The 22,101-nt window shown below is 33.6% G+C and overlaps 2 protein-coding genes across 2 annotated transcripts in view; one reads left to right on the top strand and one right to left on the bottom strand.

The window, feature by feature from the left end:
- The window catches only part of LOC108741220, a 107,359-nt gene extending 102,021 nt beyond the window's left edge, over positions 1-5,338 (bottom strand). The window contains exon 1 of the mRNA XM_018475930.2: positions 4,989-5,338. Coding sequence (XP_018331432.1) covers positions 4,989-5,002 — 14 coding nt within the window. The 5' untranslated portion in view covers positions 5,003-5,338. The remainder of the gene's footprint in view (positions 1-4,988) is intronic.
- A 1,701-nt stretch (positions 5,339-7,039) lies between these two features.
- LOC108740563 lies at positions 7,040-21,649 on the top strand. Its single transcript, XM_025976517.1, has 6 exons — positions 7,040-7,321; positions 15,615-15,772; positions 16,640-16,742; positions 16,978-18,480; positions 19,175-19,891; positions 21,218-21,649. The coding sequence occupies exons 1-6, from the start codon at positions 7,252-7,254 to the stop codon at positions 21,457-21,459; spliced, it is 2,793 nt and encodes a 930-aa protein (XP_025832302.1). The 5' UTR covers positions 7,040-7,251; the 3' UTR covers positions 21,460-21,649.
- Positions 21,650-22,101: the final 452 nt, after the last annotated feature.

The following is a 22,101-nucleotide window of genomic DNA, read 5'->3' as shown; positions in this document are numbered from 1 at the left end:
AATCGTTGCGCAAAATAAAACAAAATGTTCTAATAGGTCATCATGCAAGTCTGAGTTATCTGACCAGATTGTTCTCAACAATGTACGTGTTAAGACACGATTCAGCCACAAACCTTTCTTTGGTACACGGGTGGTAATTCTTTTAAAATTTGAAAATCCACAGCGAATTTAAAATTCACCCTGCCCGATGTATACAAATCGTTAACAACGTTTTTTAGGGTTCTCTACGTCCGAATGAAAGACGGAACCTTTCTAGGATCACTCGTGTGTCTGTCTGTCCGCTTGTCAAGAGCCGATCAAGTTGAAATTTATTAGTGCATATATGAATTTCTGTGACCCGAACACGGATGCATAACGTAAATAAATTAATTTCGAACACGGGGGTCATTTTTGGGTGGGGACCAATAGAAAATTAAAAAAAAAAAGTTTTGCAAACTGTACCGTGTGACATATCAAATTAAAGGACTTGTTATAAGGGTCTCAAATTTTATGATTTTAAAATAAATCGTTTTAATGTTACTTAAGAAAATAGATTTAAAATTGACTATCGCTTATCTCCGAAACTACCGAACCTAAAATTTTGAAAAAAAATACAGAAAATAGTTCTTTACTTGTAGATTACAAATGAAATTAATAAGAAGTGGATGGTCTGAACATAACGTGGTAAATCCTTCAACAAAACATTTGCAGTTTGAATGTTTGAGAGAACATGTTTCTTTTAAACTACAATGTTAAGTTGGTTTTCGGGTTAGGGTTCCGTACGAACCCTTATAGGATCACTCATGTGTCTGTCTGTCGGTTTTTTAGCTTTAAAATAGTAGTTATGAGAAAATATATCAAGTTGCATGTAACAGCATGACTTAGCGCGATATTAGTAGAACTATTTCAAGCAAATATCATCTTTAGCAAACGTTTACCTTTACATACTTTACACGATCTTGATTTATTTACATAAATAACGTTTTTGGTGTAATTCTTATCCTATTACATCAACTTTTGCATTGTAACTAATTTTACTTTGGCGATTCAATGTTACATTTCTTTACCATTTACGGTCGATTTGTTAGTGGAATGTCAAAGATGATTTTTAATGACAAATCGACTCATCACGTTGATGCTTCTAACTTTAGCACCGTTGCAGTTATTGATTGTGTTCTGCGTTAATGCATAAGTCATTACCCTTGACATGATTTTGTGGACTTCTTACTTAATTCATATGAATACTTGCACACGTACATGAACCCACGTATTAAACACTTACATAAATGGTTGCATTTTCTTCACGCATGCTATAACACATTAAATACCGTTTGCCGCAAATAACTTCGACACTAATTATTATTGTTATTATGGCGAAGTCTTTGTTGTGCTTTCTAATGACTTTATTATTGTAAGTGTTACTTTTTCCTAAGAATTACAGTTTTTTTGTAATTTTTGTTGGACAGAAGAGCAACACCAATAAGTTAAGCTTAATCTACAATTTTCAGAAGTCATAAGAATGCCTAACGGAAATACATAAATAAGTACTTGTACAGGTAATAATATATCCACTAATCCATGCAATATATTAATTTATACCTATAATAGATTTTTAATGATGATATGTTCATTAGTTGTAACAATGTGAATTTCATTTAATAATAATTGTACTATATCTGCAGTCATTAGCAAAATTGTTCTTGACTGTGGCTTAAAGCGTTTATCTAATACAAATCATATTATAAAGACAAAATAATAAATATATAACTAATTGTACGATGTAGGTATATAAGCAAAATTTGATTTTGTGGTGAATTTATGTAAATAATTGTACGATATATATCTGTCAAATTCGATTTTGTGAAGAATTCAACTACTTAATCTCTTTATCTAATAAATTTTAATATTTCTTATTCAAGGAAACTTCTTATTCCTATTATTTTTTAAAATTCAGAAGAATGAGACCATGAGACCACCAATTATGGTTTACCAGTCGAGGCCGCTGGTTAAACCACTTGAAATTCAGTTTGTCACCACTTACAAGAGTTATATTTTATTAATTTGTGAATTAATTTTATCATATACATACATATATACTTTTTGTAAACTTTTTCATAAGAGTTATTTATATATCTGTTACCGTTAGGACAGTGTTAGCAATAAACGCATTAGGTCAATCGTTTTTGCGTCGACTGACGTTGCAAAATTGGTCTCTACGAAGCGCCCTTATGTTCTAACAAACTAATATGCATCCAATGTTTACCCTGAAGGTCTATTCTCGATATTGGTGATGGAATTTTTTAAATCGAATGAGTAGTTTCGGAGATTAGGCCTTACATAAAAGAGTAGGAGAACAGAGGGTAGAAGACAATATGTACAAAAAGAGATAGGAAGAGGCATGAAGGGCTAGTCAGACACGTAGGTACTAAAAGTAGAAACAAGAGGAAAGAGAAGCAAAGAAAGATCTATATTAGATTATTGTTCGCAAAAATCATATGTATTATTAAAGACGTGGTACGTTACAGTCTTAGGGAAATACAAAGTTAGATTTAGGACAGTAAGGAATGGAATTACGTCAGATTAACATACATAGTTACGATTAAAGTACATAATAAGTTCTGTCAGATTATTTATTAAAGATACAAATTTTACCACCTTTTTCATCTCTGTTGGTAGATTTAGTAATAATTGCAAACTGCAATGAAGTTTCAAGTTTTACCAAAAAGACATTGATAAAAGTTTGTAAAGCCTTTTTCTTTTTTCAGGAAGAGTTAACCATCAAAACAGTTAATTTATCTACAGTCCATTTCGGGAACATTTAATAAATAGTTCATTTAAGTTTTCAATCTAATTATTTGAGTAGGTGAGTCGTTCAGGACGATTTAAATTATAAATTCATAATTAATTTCGTCAGTAACTTCATTTGATAATTCCAAAACAAGTTTTTAGTAGATGTAGTAAGGGTTTTGATACAATAAGTCCAGGAGTGTTTGGTGTTTCGTATACATATATAGAAAAGGGTAAAACATCTTAGACAATTGTGTCTGGGCGAAAGTTCGAGTGAGCCTAATCGATGACCCATGGTGATGTAGATACTAGGTAAGATAAAATATTTTGAAAATCGATACCTATACCGATAGCTTTATATAGACAATGGAAGTGTGATATTTAACCATCTGGATCACCGCTGGTTCAACAATATTTTTATCTAAACATTTGGGGTAGATTTATATTAATATAAGATCAGTTTTGATAATTTTGGTTATGAAAAAGTTTTGACTTTCAAATTCGTTATTGAAGATGCTATTGATGGTCTTCGTCACTAGTATTTTATGGATGGCAGTCAGCAAAAATTTCTTTGCGAAAGCAATTTTTAACGAAGAAAATATTGAAATTTCGAAAAATGAAAATCTGGAGAATCCGATTGAATGAGACTTCCTGTATGAAAAAACACAAATCCAAACATAAAATGACTTGTTCATGCTTAAAAATTTATTATATGTTATTGTTTAAATTTGAATTCAATGCTTTTTTCCTAATAAATGATTTTCATGATGTTGTATAGATAAATGACTCTCACTGTTACAAATAAAATTGAATTTGACTATTGAAAACTTTATTCTGGTTCAAAGTGTTTGAATAGGTATATGTGTATGGATTTTCATATAAATATTTCGAGAAATTTAATATTAAAATTAGTTGAACTTTATTATTCGCACACATAGTTTTTGTGCTTTTTACACTATGTTTTATCAATTCCAAAAAAGTTTTGTTAAAAAATGTTGATGGAACTGCGGTCATACAGGTGGTCAAAAGCTACACTTTCGTCATAACTTTTCCAACTTTACAAAAAATTGTACTTTATATATTTTAACACATCTACTAACATATATCATCATGGGCCACTGATTAAGCACACTTTCAACCTTTGCTCAGCTACAATTCTATATAGCGTCTTCCTTTTTGAAACTTTTCGTCAATTCTGGATTCATTGTTTTAATATTTATTTGTATTTGTCAATTCATATTTAGGTATATAATATCAATTCGATTTAATTACAATTTGTAATCTATTAGTAAAAGTTAAATTACCCTACTTTTCTTAAGGATGTTTTGGAGGTACCTATGTCAAAACGCTACGAGACAAATAAAAATTTGGAAGAATGTNTCTGTTGGGATAAACAATTAACAATATTTTACTAACAAATTGACCAATTTACGCCCACAGAAACTATCTTTGATTCCAAATTTAAAAACCTTTTCATTTTCATGCGATAAAATCACTAAAAAAGTCATTTTTGCCATAAACAATCAATATACAACAAATGGCAATTTTTGACGATTTTTTGGGATTTGCGCAATAACCAATTGACAAAATTGATCGTATTGGGGCTCAAATTGAAGGTTTTTCATTTCTCCACAATTTTTATTTGAAACTTTTCTTTTTAAAAGGCATACCCTTCCTTCTAGATCTAAAAACCTGTTTTTTGTCAGCTTTGGACCTCCCCAATTTGTTAACGCACACTTTTTCGAAGTTTAAAAATATACAGGGATACTTAACTTTTCCCCGCCTACAACTAGGAACAACTCCCGTCCGGTAACAAATTTATGTTGGGATAATTCTCTTTCGACTGGACTATTATTAAATTCTCAGTAATTACACACCAAATAGGGCTTCACACGAGAGCGAGATTTTTCTCCTTTGGTCTCGTTGCCGTCTCGGAAAACGAGACAATACCATGAGAAGGTGATGTAATTTTGGAGCATGACGGAACCGCGTACAATACCATCTGTACTATTTTTAACACGAAGAGGATCATATCTAATATGAAATTCCTTGTCTCCGATTGTACCTCCCAAACATCCTTAAGATTCTTTCAATTCATTTTACTCATTATACATCTGTGCATCAATTTCATTAATATGTACTATTTAGTTCACCGTTCTAAGAAAATATTTAGATTGTAACAAGAGTCATTCACCGGCAAAAAAGAGTGCTAATTATCTTACCAAAGCCCGTGCATTATAATTTCTACTTTTGTTTTCCTTTCTCGGATCAGCCAGCGAACACCACACGTGAAAACTCAAGATTCATTCACTTCATAACCGAGCACGAGAGAGCGGAGTTTCACGGCAATCCTTCGACACTTTTCCTGCTTCACGCGACTTTACCGCCGAGCCACAAGAAAACAACTGCTAGACGAGCGAGAAACAACCGAACTGTGTGCAAGTGTTGCTCGATACGACTCGAAGAAAGTGAATTTAATTGGAAGGAACGCAACAATGAGAAAATGTGCGAATCGCGGAGCTGATGATCAATGGTGTTGTTGTTAGCTTCTTCGCTAATCGTAAGTGTTAAGCAGTCCGAGTGCTACTTGCGTTAGTAATGTAACATCTTTCCCCCAGCAGACTTCAAGGAGGGATCGTTGGAGAAGGGAACAAGGTGGAAAGCACGTGATGTCTTCAGGTCACTTTATCATATGACCGGAGAAACTGAAGACGTCATCGTCGTAATAACATTTTGTCATCATCACATGATTTTCTGAAACGGGATTTACTAGCACACGAACCTTTACCGTTTCCTTGGATGACGAAATGCTGCTTTTGCTAAATAATTAAGAAGGCTCAGTACGTGAACGCTAAAAAAAAAACCTCGTGAAACAATAGCTGGAACGCAAAGTGGCCGGTTACAAAATTTTAATACATATTTATTAGCTTTTTTCTCAAAATTCTGTAAGACGATCGTCAAATACGCGGATGTAACAAGTTTTTGAGAAAGAAAAATTACTACTAAACTTTTTTATGACAAAAAAGATGTGCTCGTAAACATCCTTGTTCGGTAAAATAGTGAATGATCAAAAATACCCAATTCCGTTGTAAATTCTAAAAACTTGTACTTACTTTAACAGAAAATTAAGTATTACATATTTTGAATTGCAAACGTCTTTTTTTTCTATTTTCTACCATTTTCTGATGATACAAACAAGAAATACATTTTAGAAAACATAATAATCATCAGATAAATAATTAATTAGCCTCTAACTTTTATATTCAAGCTTCTGACAATGTTAATTTGGACAAGATGTTAAGTATACTTAAAAATGTAGGCATGAGTTATGGAGATAGAAGAGTGATACATAGTTTGTACAAAGAGCAACAAGCAGTTATAGAGCTGGAGCAGAAAACGTAGAGGAGTAAATGTTAGGAAGGGAGTCACACAGGGATGCACACTGTCGCCGCTACTTTTTAATCTATACATCGAAGACGCGATCAACATTATTAAAGACAGTACAACTGTAGGGGTCGATATACAGGGGCAAAAGAATGGTATGCTTAGATTTGCAGATGATGCAGCAGTGACTGAGTTTCGGTATCTAGCAAGTCAGATAAATTAGGATGGAAGGAGTAGTAGGGATATAAAGCAGAGGACGACGCGAACGATTAATTTAGAAAATTGAAAAAGATTGTTAAAGGTGTTTGTTTGGAGTGCGGCGGAAAAGAAAAGGTTAGAAACGTTCGAAATGTGGCGTTACAGGCGAATGATGAGGATACCGTGGATAGAGAAGGTTAGAAATGAAGAGGTATTAGAAAGAATAGAAGAATAGAGGACTCTATGGAAGTCAATAAGAAATAGGCGAGATAGGTTGGTAGGACATCTTCTGGGGCATGAAAGACTAGTCAGAGACATATTAGAGGCAGAAACAGGAGTTAAGAGGAGTAGAGGCAAATCTAGGTTAGATTATTGTTCGCAAATAGTTAAGGATGGTGGATGCACTTCCACTCCCGGCTGAAGAGGGCCTTCATTGGTCCTAGAACGGCCTGAGGTAGAGGGGTTTTAGTCGGTAGGTCCGAGGACTTCTTCCTCGGGAATCCGACACTATCCAGTCGTACAGACCGCTGGGTGTCTTTTGAAGATTTCCCCTCTTCCACGAAAACATAAAAAAAAATTCCACTCTTTTTTTCACATTCTCCAAAAACCAGAACATCGAACATCCCTAACCATTTGTGATAATAGTGAAGTGAAGTACCTTATGATGACATTTAATATTGACACTGTCAAATTAAATATTAAATATGTTGCTTATTTAATATACATAGATTATAGAATCTGACAAAAGTTAATTTTGTTGTACAAAGACTATTTTATTTTAAATATAACCAGTTAATGTGAAAATTGACAATACCATGAGAAGGTGATGTAATTTTGGAGCATGACGGAACCGCGTACAATACCATCTGTACTATTTTTAACACGAAGAGGATCATATCTAATATGAAATTCACTATTTTATTGTTTATTTTTGCTCATTTATACTTGAAGATCTTTGGAGAAAGTTTGAAAGGTATATACATATAATACGTACAATAAATTGATAAACATAATTTGAAAGTCGATTCCGTCCGACGAGCTTTAGCGGGGATAGCGTTGCCCGCTGCGGGGAAATCCCTCAGTTTTTATTATTCAGTACAAAATGTTTAACTTTAGTGCATTTTTGTACGTCATTCTGGTATAATTGAATAAAAACTTTCGGAAAAGCTGTTACGTACACGTAGTATGTCAGTTACGGTGCAACTTAACCGTTTGTAGAGTCAGTCATCATCATTAAAAGGTCGTCAGTCCTAAGACTGGTTGGGCACACATCTCCACTCTTTCTTATCCTGAGGTAATAATTTTCAAATTTTAAAAGAATTGCCAACTAAACAATCAAACTGATGTAAATAGTTCACCTTTATTAAATTTAAATTTGCCTTCAAAAATTTAAATTCTTACCTTATCCCTCCCTTTGGTTAATCTCGCCATATAAAATTTGTAAACTCTTAGTATTTAAGCTAAATTTGTAGCAATTTTAATCAGAATATCTTCACCTGAAGAAGCCAATGTTTTGGTGAAACAATTGGTGTAAACTATTAATACGTATTTTTTTGAAACTTTACTTTCGTTTCTTAATCAACCCTTTTAATTATATCATAACCACCAGTTTTAGTTCATCATCATAAGGTCGTCAGTCCTAAGACACACACCTCCACTCTTTCCTACCCTGAGCTAATCATCACATTTCCCTAAAACTAGAACAACTCATATTCCTAACTACTTGCTAACAGAAATCTAACTTAGGTCTACCTCTACCCCTCCTAATTCCGTTTCTGCCTCTAATATGTCTCAGACTGCCTGAGAAGCTATCCTACCAACCTATCTCGCCTATTTCTTATTGACTTCCATAGAGTCCTCGGTTCTCCTACTCTTTCTAATACCTCTTCATTTCTAACCTTCTCTATCCACGGTGTGCTAATCATTCGCCGGTAACACCACACATTTTCAGTTACTTCAAACTTTTGCTCTACTTCTAAACACCTATTATCTAGTCATTTCCGAATAACTTCCCACTTTATCGTCCTTCTTTATTTGTCCTATCCTTACATTTCTTTCTTTCCTCTATTAAACCTATAATCTCGTTTGATACCCAAGGCTTTTCAATCTCATTTTGTTTAAAACCCAATATATTCTCAGCAACGAAATCTACCTATATATGTATGTTTTAATACAGTCCCATTGTATATCTAAATCCCTGTTATAAGTTTTTCCGTCTCTTCTAGTATCTCACTGGTCTTACTACCTAACCGTTCAGGCGTATTATCGTTATAATTTAGTTTTTTTAAACTGAAACGTTTCCTACATTCCTTATTTGTTTTTCTAACCACTAAGTTTTGAAGATCCTCACATTATTTTTCTTCAGGCTTTGCCTAACAAAAATGCCTAATCCAAATGTTATATCCCTACGTCACCTGACATCTTCCACGTCATTTATATCTCTATTAAAAATATGGAAACATATATCATCATGGAAGTGTGAAAATTATTATTTATGTTAGGAATGCCGTATCTCTTCTAATGACACTATGTGACCTTTTCTAACCTATAAGAGAAGAACTATACAATAATATAATACCTACATAATACTGTCTACAACCTCTTTTGCTATGTAATAAGAACGATCAGTTGCGAATGCCAAGTGCATTAATGAGTCGATGCACTCATAACGTATAATAATTTAATAATATTAATGTACAAGATGACCATGTAATTTGTACATTTTTTTTGTATCGCATATATTTCTAAATCTGCATTATTGACAACAGTCAACAATGTTTAAGATTATAAATATAAATTGTAAAGTTATATCTCTACGCAATGGATTTGGTTGAAGGGCAAGAGTTTTAAAATCATGCATTAATTATTCTAATTCGATACGATACGCCGTATGATTCTTTATGATATTGTAATAAGTCATTTTTGCCTTTGTAGTTTTTTAATCCGATCTTTATTTACCGAGTAATAAGCAACAGAAGATTGATATAATTAGCCAATTGAAGCTCGTCTCTTTTGCTACAAGCAATTAGTGCAAAAGCGGCGCCTACTTTTGTATTTTGCAGTATTCTTTCTCCGATTCCTTAATTTTTCATTATAGTCTAGTCGGTAGAGAATTTTCCCGACATAAATTTGTTACCGGACGGGAGTTGTTCCTAGTATCAATTATAATTGAAAACCAATTATACCACTGTTCATAATTTTTTGTGTTATCCCAGATTAAAAAAAGAAATACAGCTCAATCCGATGAAAATTTTCAGATATACGACTATTTTTTCCGCGTTTTCCGATTGACGCGGCGCGCCAGCCTGCAATGTTTTATTCACATCGCTAACTATGTTGCGTCGTCCGGAAATACTGATCACATTAGATAGGTCTTTTAGCAATAACAAAAGAAATACTACTTTTCTAGAAACAATACAACAAAAAGGTTTCTCTATCAAATGCCCCCAAATTCATTTCTTAATAGTTAAAAACAATTAATCTGTAATGTTTAAAAGAAAAAATGTTAACTCGGTTCCTGTTGGTCGTAGGAGATTTAATGTTTGTTTCGAAGTCACCCTTTCATATTTCTCGGTTAAAAATTCGTACGTTACGCAGGGGTCGCTCCAGCTCTAATTGTTTATAAAGAGAAAAATGAGCCCCTTATTTACAGCAATAAATAATAAAATGTTTGCTCAAAAAAAAGTTACGGCAATAATTATTCATGTCTGTTGGGATAAACAATTAACAATATTTTACTAACAAATTGACCAATTTACGCCCACAGAAACTATCTTTGATTCCAAATTTAAAAACCTTTTCATTTTCATGCGATAAAATCACTAAAAAAGTCATTTTTGCCATAAACAATCAATATACAACAAATGGCAATTTTTGACGATTTTTTGGGATTTGCGCAATAACCAATTGACAAAATTGATCGTATTGGGGCTCAAATTGAAGGTTTTTCATTTCTCCACAATTTTTATTTGAAACTTTTCTTTTTAAAAGGCATACCCTTCCTTCTAGATCTAAAAACCTGTTTTTTGTCAGCTTTGGACCTCCCCAATTTGTTAACGCACACTTTTTCGAAGTTTAAAAATATACAGGGATACTTAACTTTTCCCCGCCTACAACTAGGAACAACTCCCGTCCGGTAACAAATTTATGTTGGGATAATTCTCTTTCGACTGGACTATTATTAAATTCTCAGTAATTACACACCAAATAGGGCTTCACACGAGAGCGAGATTTTTCTCCTTTGGTCTCGTTGCCGTCTCGGAAAACGAGACTCTCGGGAGTTTCGTTTTTGTTCTCGTTAAATTTTTTTTTGTGAAGTTTTTATTCGAAAAATTAAAAAAGGTCTACATTTATGTACATGTAAAAATATTTTTGTATAAGAGCGTAATAAATATATATGTAGTTGTAATAAATTATTTATTATTTATTATTTGGTTTATATAATATTTATTATCGTTACTTAGAATTAAGCAAATTAATTTTTTGGGAGTTGACGAGACCGAGACGAGATTTTTGATACTCTCGCCTACTGTCGTGTCGTGCGAAGCCCTAACACCAAATCGAAAAACCGAAAAGGAAAATGTTTTTTAGAATTTCGCAAAGAATCTCATGATAACCTTGTACTACATTTTCAAGACACCGTCTGAAACGTATTACAAAATTGCAAAATTTATATATTAATGACTTTTTACCACTGCTACAAAGATATTACGAACTGAGGGTCACAAATATATAGAACACTACGCTATTCAAAATTTTGTCAATATTTTATAAAATAAAACTGCTAGAAAGTAGTCGGCGAAGACAGAACGTAATGTCGTATCAGTATTCAGTTTCTTTAATCGTAAACAATGTCAATGCGAGAATTGTGTCTAGCGGTAAAAGTATAAAAATTCAAATGTCATTTGGATCTTCAGAAGAATACGTCGACGTCCCATTTTAAATTAAAATTAAAATAAAGTTTATGTAATATTTGCTGCTGAACTACTGCTATTGTGCTAACGAAATTGGAGCAGCTTGCCTTGAATTGTTGTGCTGCACCCACACAAGACTGAAATTCTCCAATCTGAACAAGTTTTACCAGCAATTTAACAAGTTCAGAAAGATCCAATTTATAATAAATCCATACATTACCGCCAATAAAATTGCTAAGCAGGATAAATAACGAGAACAATCTAAAAAGACCAAGTATGCAAACTTTTTAAACAATAATAGACAGCTGTCGCACAACTTGTGGGTGTGTTACACAATACATACGTCTATGAATAAAACAATAAATAATCGTGAAGGACGAAAGATCGTCCTCAAGAGGTAACCACTTTAAAAACGTAATTTTGTCGTTTATAAACATCTTCAATAGGACTACTACTTCAATAACATTTCGACGAATGCAGAACGAGTAACTCTGAGGACGCTTTCAGTCTGTGACCAACCAGACGAAACGTTGGTAATTTACCGTTGGTAATTTACCATTGAACTATGTTACAAATTAAAATATTTAAAGTGTGAAGTTAACATTTTAAAGTCAGCATACCGCCTTAGAGGAAGGTCGAAACCTCTAAAAGTTAATTAAACGAAATGGCAGGCATTAAATAATAATGGACGAATATCCAATGTTCTTCAGGTACGAGACAGTCTATTTAGGGGATGGAATAGATTTACGTAATTTTGTCGTTTATAAACATCTTCAATAGGACTACTACTTCAATAACATGAGCACGAATGAAGAACGAGTAAGTCTGAGGACGCTTTCAGTCTGTGACCAACCGGACGAAACGTTGGTGATTTACCATTGAACTATGTGACAAATTAAAATATTTAAAGTGTGAAGTTAACATTTTAAAGTCAGCATATCGCCTTAGAGGAAGGTTGAAACCTCTAAAAGTTATTTAAATGAAATGGCAGGTATTTAATAATAATGGACGGTTATCCAATGTTCTTCAGGTTCGAGACGATCTATTTAGCGGATGTAATAGAGATAGAGGTTTTATATCGTAGATATATCAAGTGAGTATTGGAATTAGAAAGAAGACTACATGTGGGAAGAAGCGATGAAGAGGGTAATAAAATATGAGGAGAAATTGGGAAGGCCGGAAGAAGGGAATATAAGGAAAATAGCGACGGAAAGTAGACATGCATGACAGAAGATTGAAGATACAGTAAAAGTTTCTTGTTCACGGTTTTCTTATTCGCGTTTTCATTATTCCCAGTTCCCGTATTCGCGGCTAAAAATTTCATTATTCCCGGATGCAATCGGTAAACAGAAAAGGATTCGGTGTCATTTATTAAGGGGATTGACCGCAATAGACCGCTCATGCCTAGTGTAAATTTTTACGAAAACATGGGTTTCTATTATAAACATTGTGATTTAACGCTACGAGATAAATATCTGATTTTTTGTAAGCTAATAGACAAAGGTTCACACTAACTCGATACGTTTTTGTTTTTTAATAATATGGTCATTAAAAGCTTTTACAAGTGCTTAAAGTTGATGCTTCTTGTGGGGCACGTATTTTCAATAGAAATTAAAAAATTAAAAAATGGCCTTCGACAGGCTTTAGAATAAAGCTTTATCTATCTTACTACAAAATTTCAAACCTCTGTTCCAAACATTAAACTTATGATATCTAGAACCGATAATCATGTTTTTACTCTACGGCGCATTACTGAATCCCCTTAATGTATCGGCTATGTACCTACTGTTGGTACGTGCCCAGGGAGCTTTTATAAAAGATGTAACCGAGTAAGCAGAAAAGGATTCGGTGTTATTTTTCAACGTATCGGCATCTTTTAAGTACTGTTGGCTCGTGCCAAGGTGACTTTTCTAAAAGGTCAAATTCGAAAACAAGAAAAAATCACTAAATTTTTTAAACCCTTGTCTAAAGCTGATTATAACGATTAATTTTAATTGCGAATTTCTCAATAAATTGATTTTATTCTGATACATATAGGTTTTATTTTGGAACCTTAGAACGTATCCCCTATGATTCCATACTAACTATCATTCCATATTCACGGTTTCTGTATTCGCGGCATATTTATGGAACGTATACCCCGCGAATAAAGAGCTTTTACTGTACTCAAAATCAGTAGGAGCAGGTGAAAGAGCGGTTGAAGGAAGGGGTCAATATAGGAGAATTGATAAGAAAAAGATATATGAAAATGCTAAGCGAATAGGATCTAAGAAAAGTAAAAGAGTCAAGCTATGTGGTGGAGCTGAAGCAAATTTTATGAAGAGATTGGCAAGAGAATTGAATGCCAACGTATTTAGAAATAAACGTACTAGCAAAATTTAGGGCAGCAAATTAGTGTAAAATATGTGACAGGGAGGGAGAATGTTTGAAACATATAACAATTATCCAATGTTCTTGGGGTCCAAGATAATCTATTTATCATCTAGATATACCCTGTGATCAAAGGCGAAATAGTGAAATTAGTCGTTTTCAAAACAAAAGTATAATTGAATATGTAAAAAGAGACGAAAGAATAAAAACTATTCTAGAAAAGTTTAAAAATAGTGAAGGATCATCATAATCATCATAAGGTTGTCAGTCCTAAGACTGGTTGGACACGTACCTCCACTCTTTCCTATCCTGAATAATAAAAACTTGGAAAAATGCTTGAGAACATTGACATACACCCAGAAGTTAGAATAGTGTAACTTTATTTAATAGAATGAGTGTTACACAAATGTAACTTCCGCATTCTTATAAATTAGGCTTCTTAATATTATACATATTATGAAGGTTTTTAATTTTTATAATTCGAAACACGCTCGTTTTGTCTGCACAAAACTGCCAGTTCTAAGCCTGAATAAAGTGTAAAGGAAAGCGCTAAAATTTAAGCTGAAAGTATTATTCAATTGAATACATAAACTAAACATACAATATTAAACAAATCCATTGTACATAGGCTTACATATTTATTAAAGTCGCGGCGCTACGGGCTCAAATTTTACCTGGTATTATCGCGGCGCTACGCGGGGCACGCAAAATGATCGCGCCGCTCCAGCATTCATTTTTTCCATCACTTATTCTTTAAGTGAATGTCTTTCTTTTGTTTTTGGGTAATAAAGGCAACCAATTTAGCATTTATCAGTGATAATTAACGTACAAACACCAGCAAGGCTAATTAGCAGACGCAGATAATTTGCATAGTCAGCTTCTTCGGCTTCCTATATTTACTACTTTCATTTAGCATTTTCCATTAGAAGAAAAGGGTTATGTAGCCACAATCTACATACTTTACACCTGGAGAAATTGTCCATTCTTGTAATAATTACGTATCGATTTATCAGAAAATTTTATTAATGTCTCCAGGAAAACATTCTTGTTGCAAATCAGATTGGAAATAACTGCATTTGAATAGGTAATAATCTTTTCAAAAAGTATTTAATTTTAATTAAACAACTTGCTTTTCTTACGCAAATACCATTGCAATTTCATAGTCGATCGATACATAAACTGAATATTAATTTAAAAATTCATCTTTCATTTTTATCCATTGATGACCATACGATGATGGTAATGATAAATTACCTCAAGGAAAAATTGTTACTATTGTAACACCCTCGCCGGGCATCGAACCCGGGACCTTTGGCTCAACGCACCAACCCGAGATAAAAATGTTCAGTCTCTCCTAAAAGCGAGACTCGAGTCCGTCTCTCTGGTGTCGCTGAGAGAGACTGTCAAAAAAACTGTTTAGCGTCTCTTAACGAGAGACTCGAGTCGCTCGTAGAGAGATCCTCATTTCGTATTCAGTCTCTGAACGAGAGACTCGAATCTCTAAACGAGAGACTCGAATCTCTGAATTAACAATATAAGTGGTGTCTCGATAGACATGATTAAAATTTTCTAAGTTCAACATATTTCAGAGATCCCAGTCTTTCTGCGAGAGACTCGAGTCTCTCAATCTTTCAGTTTTATTCATTCAGTCTCTCTGTGAGTCTCTCATACAGAGACTGTGAAAGATCCATAAAAACACCTAGGCAATAACTGAGAGACTGTGAAAGATTGTGAGAGACGCTCTCAGAGACGCTGAAAGACTCTGAAAGACTCTGAGAAACTGGAGAGAGACTAAAAATTTTTGTCTAGGGAACGACGAAACGTACTTTGAAATTAGCTAGTAGTTAATATTAAATATTAAGCCTATAAATAACTTTTTTAAAATTATTGGTACATTTGTACTTTAAGCCAAAGGTCCCCACTTTAATTCCCGATAATTGTTAAGTGAAGTAACAGTTATTTTACTTATAAATGTATTTGTAGATGCTTCCAGTACAAGAAACTCTCAAAAACAACAGTGTTCTAAAGTTAATGTTATTTTGTTCATGGCAACTACGATGTTGGAAAAAAAGGAAAACACATTTAGTATTGCAAATTGGTTGGAACGTTCAGGCTTTATTTTAGCAGCAAAAGTAAAAGTAGTAAGTATCTAATAATTATTCACAAATTGAAAAGTTTTGAAGTTAGTTTAAATAATAAATAAATAAATAATCAATGCTGTAGGACCAACAACATTTTTTTCTTTTATTGTATAATATTAAAATAATTTATATCTTTATTTCTGCATATCAGGTGTTCTAATATCATTAATTGCGTCACTATGACTCTTTTAGTGGAAATAAATAAATAAATAATATGAGACAAATTGCTTAAAGGTTGTAATCAATTTACAACTGTTTAAAGTTCTAACAAAAGCTTAAAAGATCAGTGAATATTATAAATTATTGTTTTTTAGTTCTGTTAATAGTTAATCTGTTCAAAAGTTATTATAGATTGTTGATTTGACACCAACAATAAATAAATTTCTAAAGTAAGATTAATTCTGCTTTGATATACCCGACTAGAATTTATGTGGGGCATGCCACATGCAGCTTGCAGGCCTCATGTGGTTAATGAGGGGTATGTCGATATAGGGATTTCCCCGTAAATTCCTCATTAAAATCTCACTAAAAAAAGTGGTGATACTAAAATGAGGATTGCCTTATAGTCTAGTAATAATTTTTTCCCGCGAAGGCCACACGTGGCATTCCTGATGATGCGCAAATACAGCAAGGCGTTATATGCCCCTTCCTTGCCCTAGGGGTAACCTAATGGGATCCACAACAGGTAGTCTGGCTACCCGCTTAGGGACCCTACCTGCAACCCCCTCAAAATTCCAGTCGGGTAATAGAATTGAGGGGAAGGGTAGTTGTCGTTTTTACCTTCTTTGATTACATCCAAACAGTACTTATTGTAGGTGGTGTTATTTTGTGGTTCCTTAATTTGTAATTTATTATTATATCTTCAAGGAGATGAATTCAGAAAATGCAAATGCAGCATGTCAGTCAAGACTGCAGTGTAGCAAGAATTCTTTACTACAATGGGCCAAAACGTTTAAAAATATGACCACAGGTATTTTCATTAATTGCATTTGTTTTCAGTACAACTATCAGCAGTTTCTCATCTTTGTAACAATTGCAGATATTTTCGAAATTATTGCCAAAACCTAATCTATCCTAACCTGACAGCATAACCGAAATACAAGAATAGCATCAAAATCTAAATTTGTTAATTAATGTGAAAATTGAAATTGCAATAGATTTCATCCAATTCTAATCAAAATTTTAGTAAAATTCTGCTTTTTTAGTTACTTTGTCACTAATTAAGGAAGAAGAAGATATATTTTGCAGTCCTGGTAAACACGAAAATAGAAAATTATATGAATATCAGGTAGATTTTCAAAACAAACGGAATTTGGTGGTTAGTCCACTTGTTCGTGGTAAAATAATCGTCAGTTCCAGCGTACAGAACGATAAAACTTATGGAAACAACGATTTCGTCCGATCAAGTAAAACTAAAAACTATCCTAACGAATTTCTAAACAGGATAGAGAAACCCTCACATGTAGTACCACAACACAATTCTGAAGAAAACGAAGATATAAATAAAGTTGAAAGAATGCTCCATCCGAAAAGTGATGAAAAACATGTGAACAAAGGAAGAGGTTATTTCAAATATCCGCATCAAATTGCTTCATATTCAAATAAAGATGAACATAAGCAAATCTCAAGACCAAGCAATAATGTTGAAAAACATGAGAACCATCACAGATTAAACAATAATTTCGATGAAAATGATTTGCCGCATTTGTTCTTAAAACCACTACATTTTCAAACCAGTCCCATGAACTTAGGAAAATACAAATTTCATTCAGTAAATTTAAGACCAATTAACAGCAATCAAAAACATCTTCAGTTGAATCAGAAACCAGATGTTTTCCTCTCAAACCTGGACGACTATAATAAAAAAACATATATTCACAGAACACTTCCACTAGATGATAAAAATCACTATCACTCAACGAAAAACAGTAATGACAACAGCAAATATTATAATAATCCTGATGAACAAATATATTTAAATATAAAACCAAAATCAGGCAATGTGGACGGTCAGCAATTCACTAATGGCGGTGTTATCAAAATGGAAGAGAAACCAAAACAGAATATTGATAACCTGTTGCATTACAAACCATTTGGTTCCCAACACGATTCAAATGGAGTTGGTGCCCAGAAATCCATAAATCTTGTTATTGACGACAATTCTGATAAAGATGGTACATTAGAAAACCAAAATAGGAATTATCAAATACTTGAGAATCCTCGAACGCTCAAAAAGTCAGGAAAACTCCGTTTTGGTTCATCCAAAAACGGAATTAATTCATTAGTTAGCCCACTTCATTTCCATAACCTTTTTAATGTTCTTACATCTTCTGCAACTGAAAAACACGACATTAAAATGAATTATCCACATCAGTCAACAAGTAGTGAAGAAATAACGATTTTAAAGGGATCGAAAACTAATCCATCAAATGGTGCTTCAAATAAAGAAATTATCAGCGATAGCGAACGATTCGATCAAAATTTTCCTTTCACTGGTCTTGCAAATGTTCATAGAACAAAGCGAGGTATCAGTATTGATGATGAAACTGAAGAAGTCTTTACAAATCCAAAATCAATTGAACGAAAACCAGATGAAGAAACAAGTGATGCAGTAACCGATTCATCTACAAGAAACAGTTGGAATTTTCTGGGGATGATGTCTGCTTTCAAGAACTCGTTTTTTAACGACATGTTTTATACCCTTAATGGTAGGTAATAAAATTATATATATAACTGCAGGATCTTTAGAAAATATTTCAGTAGAAGTCTATCAACTTTTTTAGCACCTCCTATTAAATATTTTTGAGCAAATGGATTTTGTAGTTTGGGTGCTAAAAAGGTACTGTTCGTTTCAAGAAGTTAGAGATATGTCCCTTCCCTTTATCAGGATGCGCCGTAGCATAATTCCAAATTCAATCATATTTGTCTGCGGAGCTCATTTCTTCGCTGATCATCGAGCGAGAACTAGACAAAAGTGTACAGTACCATTTGCAAAATTATTTAAACTGCCTCGTTAAAATATAAGAATATGCTTTATTTAAAAGCAAATTTAGCCACAAATAATAACAAGTGAATTAACTTAACTTTCTATACACCTATAAAACTTTTGCTTTGTTTTCTGTTGTTAATTTATATACATTTTTGTTTTAATAAATTGCTAAACATTTTCGTCTAGTACTGTACAGTTCTAGTCGATCTCCTAAGACCGCCCATCGAGAGCTCTGCTCGTTCAAGCTTGTTCCAACTGTTTCTGTCTTGCTCGCGCCTAGTGTGTATCCTTTCTATCTTCGCGCAGATTTCTTCAAGGTCACAATTCTAACAAATTGACATAGACTGTAAGGCTCCTTCTTAACTTATCCTGGTTGTTCAGCGATTTATCTTTAATAAAGAAGTATAATTCAGGTAAAACAAGATCTACAGAGGAAGATGATCTTGACACCAAAGACATCGGTAAAATCATTGAAGAACCATCACTGGCAGCATTGCTGCTTCAAATAATACAGGATGCAGAACTTCAGTCCTACTTAACCGGTCAATCCGGATATCTTATAGTTGTTGATGGATTGAACATCAACGATTTGCATGATTGCAAGTCGGATCTCTCAAGAGGGATAATGGCTGCACGGAAATCAACCAAAAAGTCTCAAACTCTTATTGTCGTGATGGGTTCTTGTCCTACCAAAGACATTGCCAGAAAACAAATCCTAAATGAGCGTAACACGAACAAACATCTAAAGGACATCCAGTCCTTCCATGAAGATGTTTCACATGAACATAACAAGGAGAAGATTTTATTGGATCGTCGCACAAGTACTCAACATGTACCAAGTCTTAAAATGAAGCATCCTCAAACTTATCATGATCATGTGGTCAAACAAGAAGATGAAAAGGATGAAGAGGCTTTTTCACGTTACAATGACAAGAAAAATCTACACAACACTAAAGGAGCTCAGAAGAATAATTTAAACGAGCAAGTGCAGAAAACGCACCACGTTGAATCATTAGATGAACAAGAAAATTTGAACAACAATCCTGCCAAATTACAGCAACATTCCAATGTAATAAGAAACGATGATCAATGTAAAACATCTCATCGTTTTATACCAGTTTACGCATCGGGTAGGTTATTATTTTTTTTCTTACTTTCTATACCATTATTTTCACGTGTTTTTAGGGGAAGGGTAGGGAGTAGTAGATAATATTCCCGTGTGTGCTTTAAATTAGTATTATTTCGGGTTTTCACAAATAATGGGGATTGATTGTAAATTTCTTTCCCGATTATTTTGTTAAGGTACACGAAATTGACAATGAACAGTCACGATTAGGGTTTCCAAATCCCGGAAGCGGAGTTTTGGTCGAATACTAAAATTGGTTACAATTCTTTTAAGGGATTTATCGGTATCACCCGTACGTCGCACAGCGTTAACAGGTTCCTCGTTCGGTGGTGGTGTGATCAAGACGTAACCATAAACGAAACGTTTAAGATTTTGGAATTTGGTAAATTGGAAACCCTGATCATGACTAAAATCTAATCAAAGATTTTACTGGCGAAATACTACTAAATATTTGAAATAGATCATGTCAAAGCAACAGAAAAGGGAGTTTACTAAACCTTTTAAATGTATATTACTGGCTTTGACCGTTTGTAGGGGTCTGTTACCAAACAGGAACTCTTTTAGCTTTAGTTTTCCTTTTGTAAAATTTAAAATCTCGTCGAAATTCTGATGCCTCAGAGTCTTCTGTTGTCGTGTTCTTTCTAATACCTCTTCATTTCTAACCTTCTCTATCTACGGTATTCTTATCATTCGCCTGTAACACCACTTTTCGAACGCTTCTAACGTTTTCTTTTTCTCAGCGTTCACCGTCCAATTTCTAAATTAATCGTTCACGAGCATAAGTGACTTCTTTTTATTGAAGGCGACTCGACCCTGCGACATCCTCTACTGTATATCCCTACTATTCCTTCCGTCTTGACTTATTTGACTTAGACCTAGATACCTAAAATCAGCCACTTCTTCTAATGTTTCATCTCCTATACTTACATTCACTCTTTCCTTACAATTCTTCCCTTGCATACCAGTATTTTTACTTTTATTTATTTTCATACAAGTACTGATGTGTCAGTATCGCTTCCATTTTATTTAAAGCTATCTCTAGGTCCTCCTTGCTAGATGCTAATACTGCTATGTCATCTGCAAATGTACTAATCTTTTTTTCCTCTATACCTATCCCTACAGTTGTACTGTCTTTAATGATGTTGATCGCGTTTTTGATGTCTCGATGACTCCCTCCCTAATATTTACTGCTCTGTGTTGCTGCTATATATTTATTTTTTCTCAAATTTAACTGACTCAGTATTTTCAGTTTACTAATTAATTCAGTTAATGTACATTAATTTACAGTGGTGTTGTGAGGTTGATGATACTAATCTTTTCAATTTCCTAGGTCCTGGACAAAAGCACTTTGGTAATGCCAAGTGTTTGGAGAGCGTTCCCTTTCTAATAAGGGATGTTGTTATGACAAATGGTAGAGCGTCAAGAGACACAGGAAGGGCGCGTTCGATAAATTCTGACGGGCTTGAAAATGGAGCGAAATTTCAATCAGTGAGGTCCTTTTTGAGTAGTGCCACAACCGTTTACCTGCATACTGCTTTTATCATTGTGTCTGTTTTGATTTTGGCCGTTTAATAATAGACGACTACAATTTGAGATTGTGATTTATCATTACGTATAAATTACAAAAAATGTGTGTAGTGTTTTGCATTCAATTAGTTGATTCGGACTGTTCGTGGGTACCTTTTCACTTATTTATTTATGACAACTATCCCGATACCTATATGTTTATTTTAATTTGTTTATTTCTACAATTTGTCTTCGAATAAACCGCTAATAAATTGTTATCAAAATTTGATTTATTTTCACTTAATCAGATAATTTAGAAATTCGGGAACAAGATTCAAGAACAACATAATGTACGAGTGGGAAACATGGACAGGTCTGTGCGGTGGAAAAGAAAAAGTTAGAAGCGTTCGAAATGTGGTTTTTATAGGAGGATGGTGTAAATATATCGTGAATATAAAAAAGGTTATAAATGAGGTGTTAGAGAGAAGAAGGAGGTAAGGGCGTTATGAATGAATAATAAGAAAAAGAAGAGATAGGATAGCAATATCCCTGCTGAGGTATGATGAGCTAATTACAGATATGGATAGGTGCCGAGTTTTGGAAGTTGTAAACTAGATGCAATAAACAATCGCACAGTGAGTTCAGCAGTGTGGTTAAGGGCAAAATTTGTTTCTAAGAAAATCACAATAATTTACAATCGGAAGCCGG

Source organism: Agrilus planipennis, unplaced genomic scaffold, assembly GCF_000699045.2.
Source record: "Agrilus planipennis isolate EAB-ADULT unplaced genomic scaffold, Apla_2.0 scaffold21, whole genome shotgun sequence".
NCBI lineage: Eukaryota > Metazoa > Arthropoda > Insecta > Coleoptera > Buprestidae > Agrilus > Agrilus planipennis.
This window is presented reverse-complemented; position numbering and strand designations above follow the sequence as displayed.

Bases quoted from the DNA above. Each gene is read 5' to 3' on its own strand.
- LOC108740563 (XM_025976517.1), top strand. From the start codon at position 7,252: ATGAAATTCACTATTTTATTGTTTATTTTTGCTCATTTATACTTGAAG. The intron at 16,743-16,977 runs GTATTTTCATTA...CTGCTTTTTTAG, and splicing joins GTTTAAAAATATGACCACAG to TTACTTTGTCACTAATTAAG. The intron at 19,892-21,217 runs GTAGGTTATTAT...TCAATTTCCTAG, and splicing joins TATACCAGTTTACGCATCGG to GTCCTGGACAAAAGCACTTT.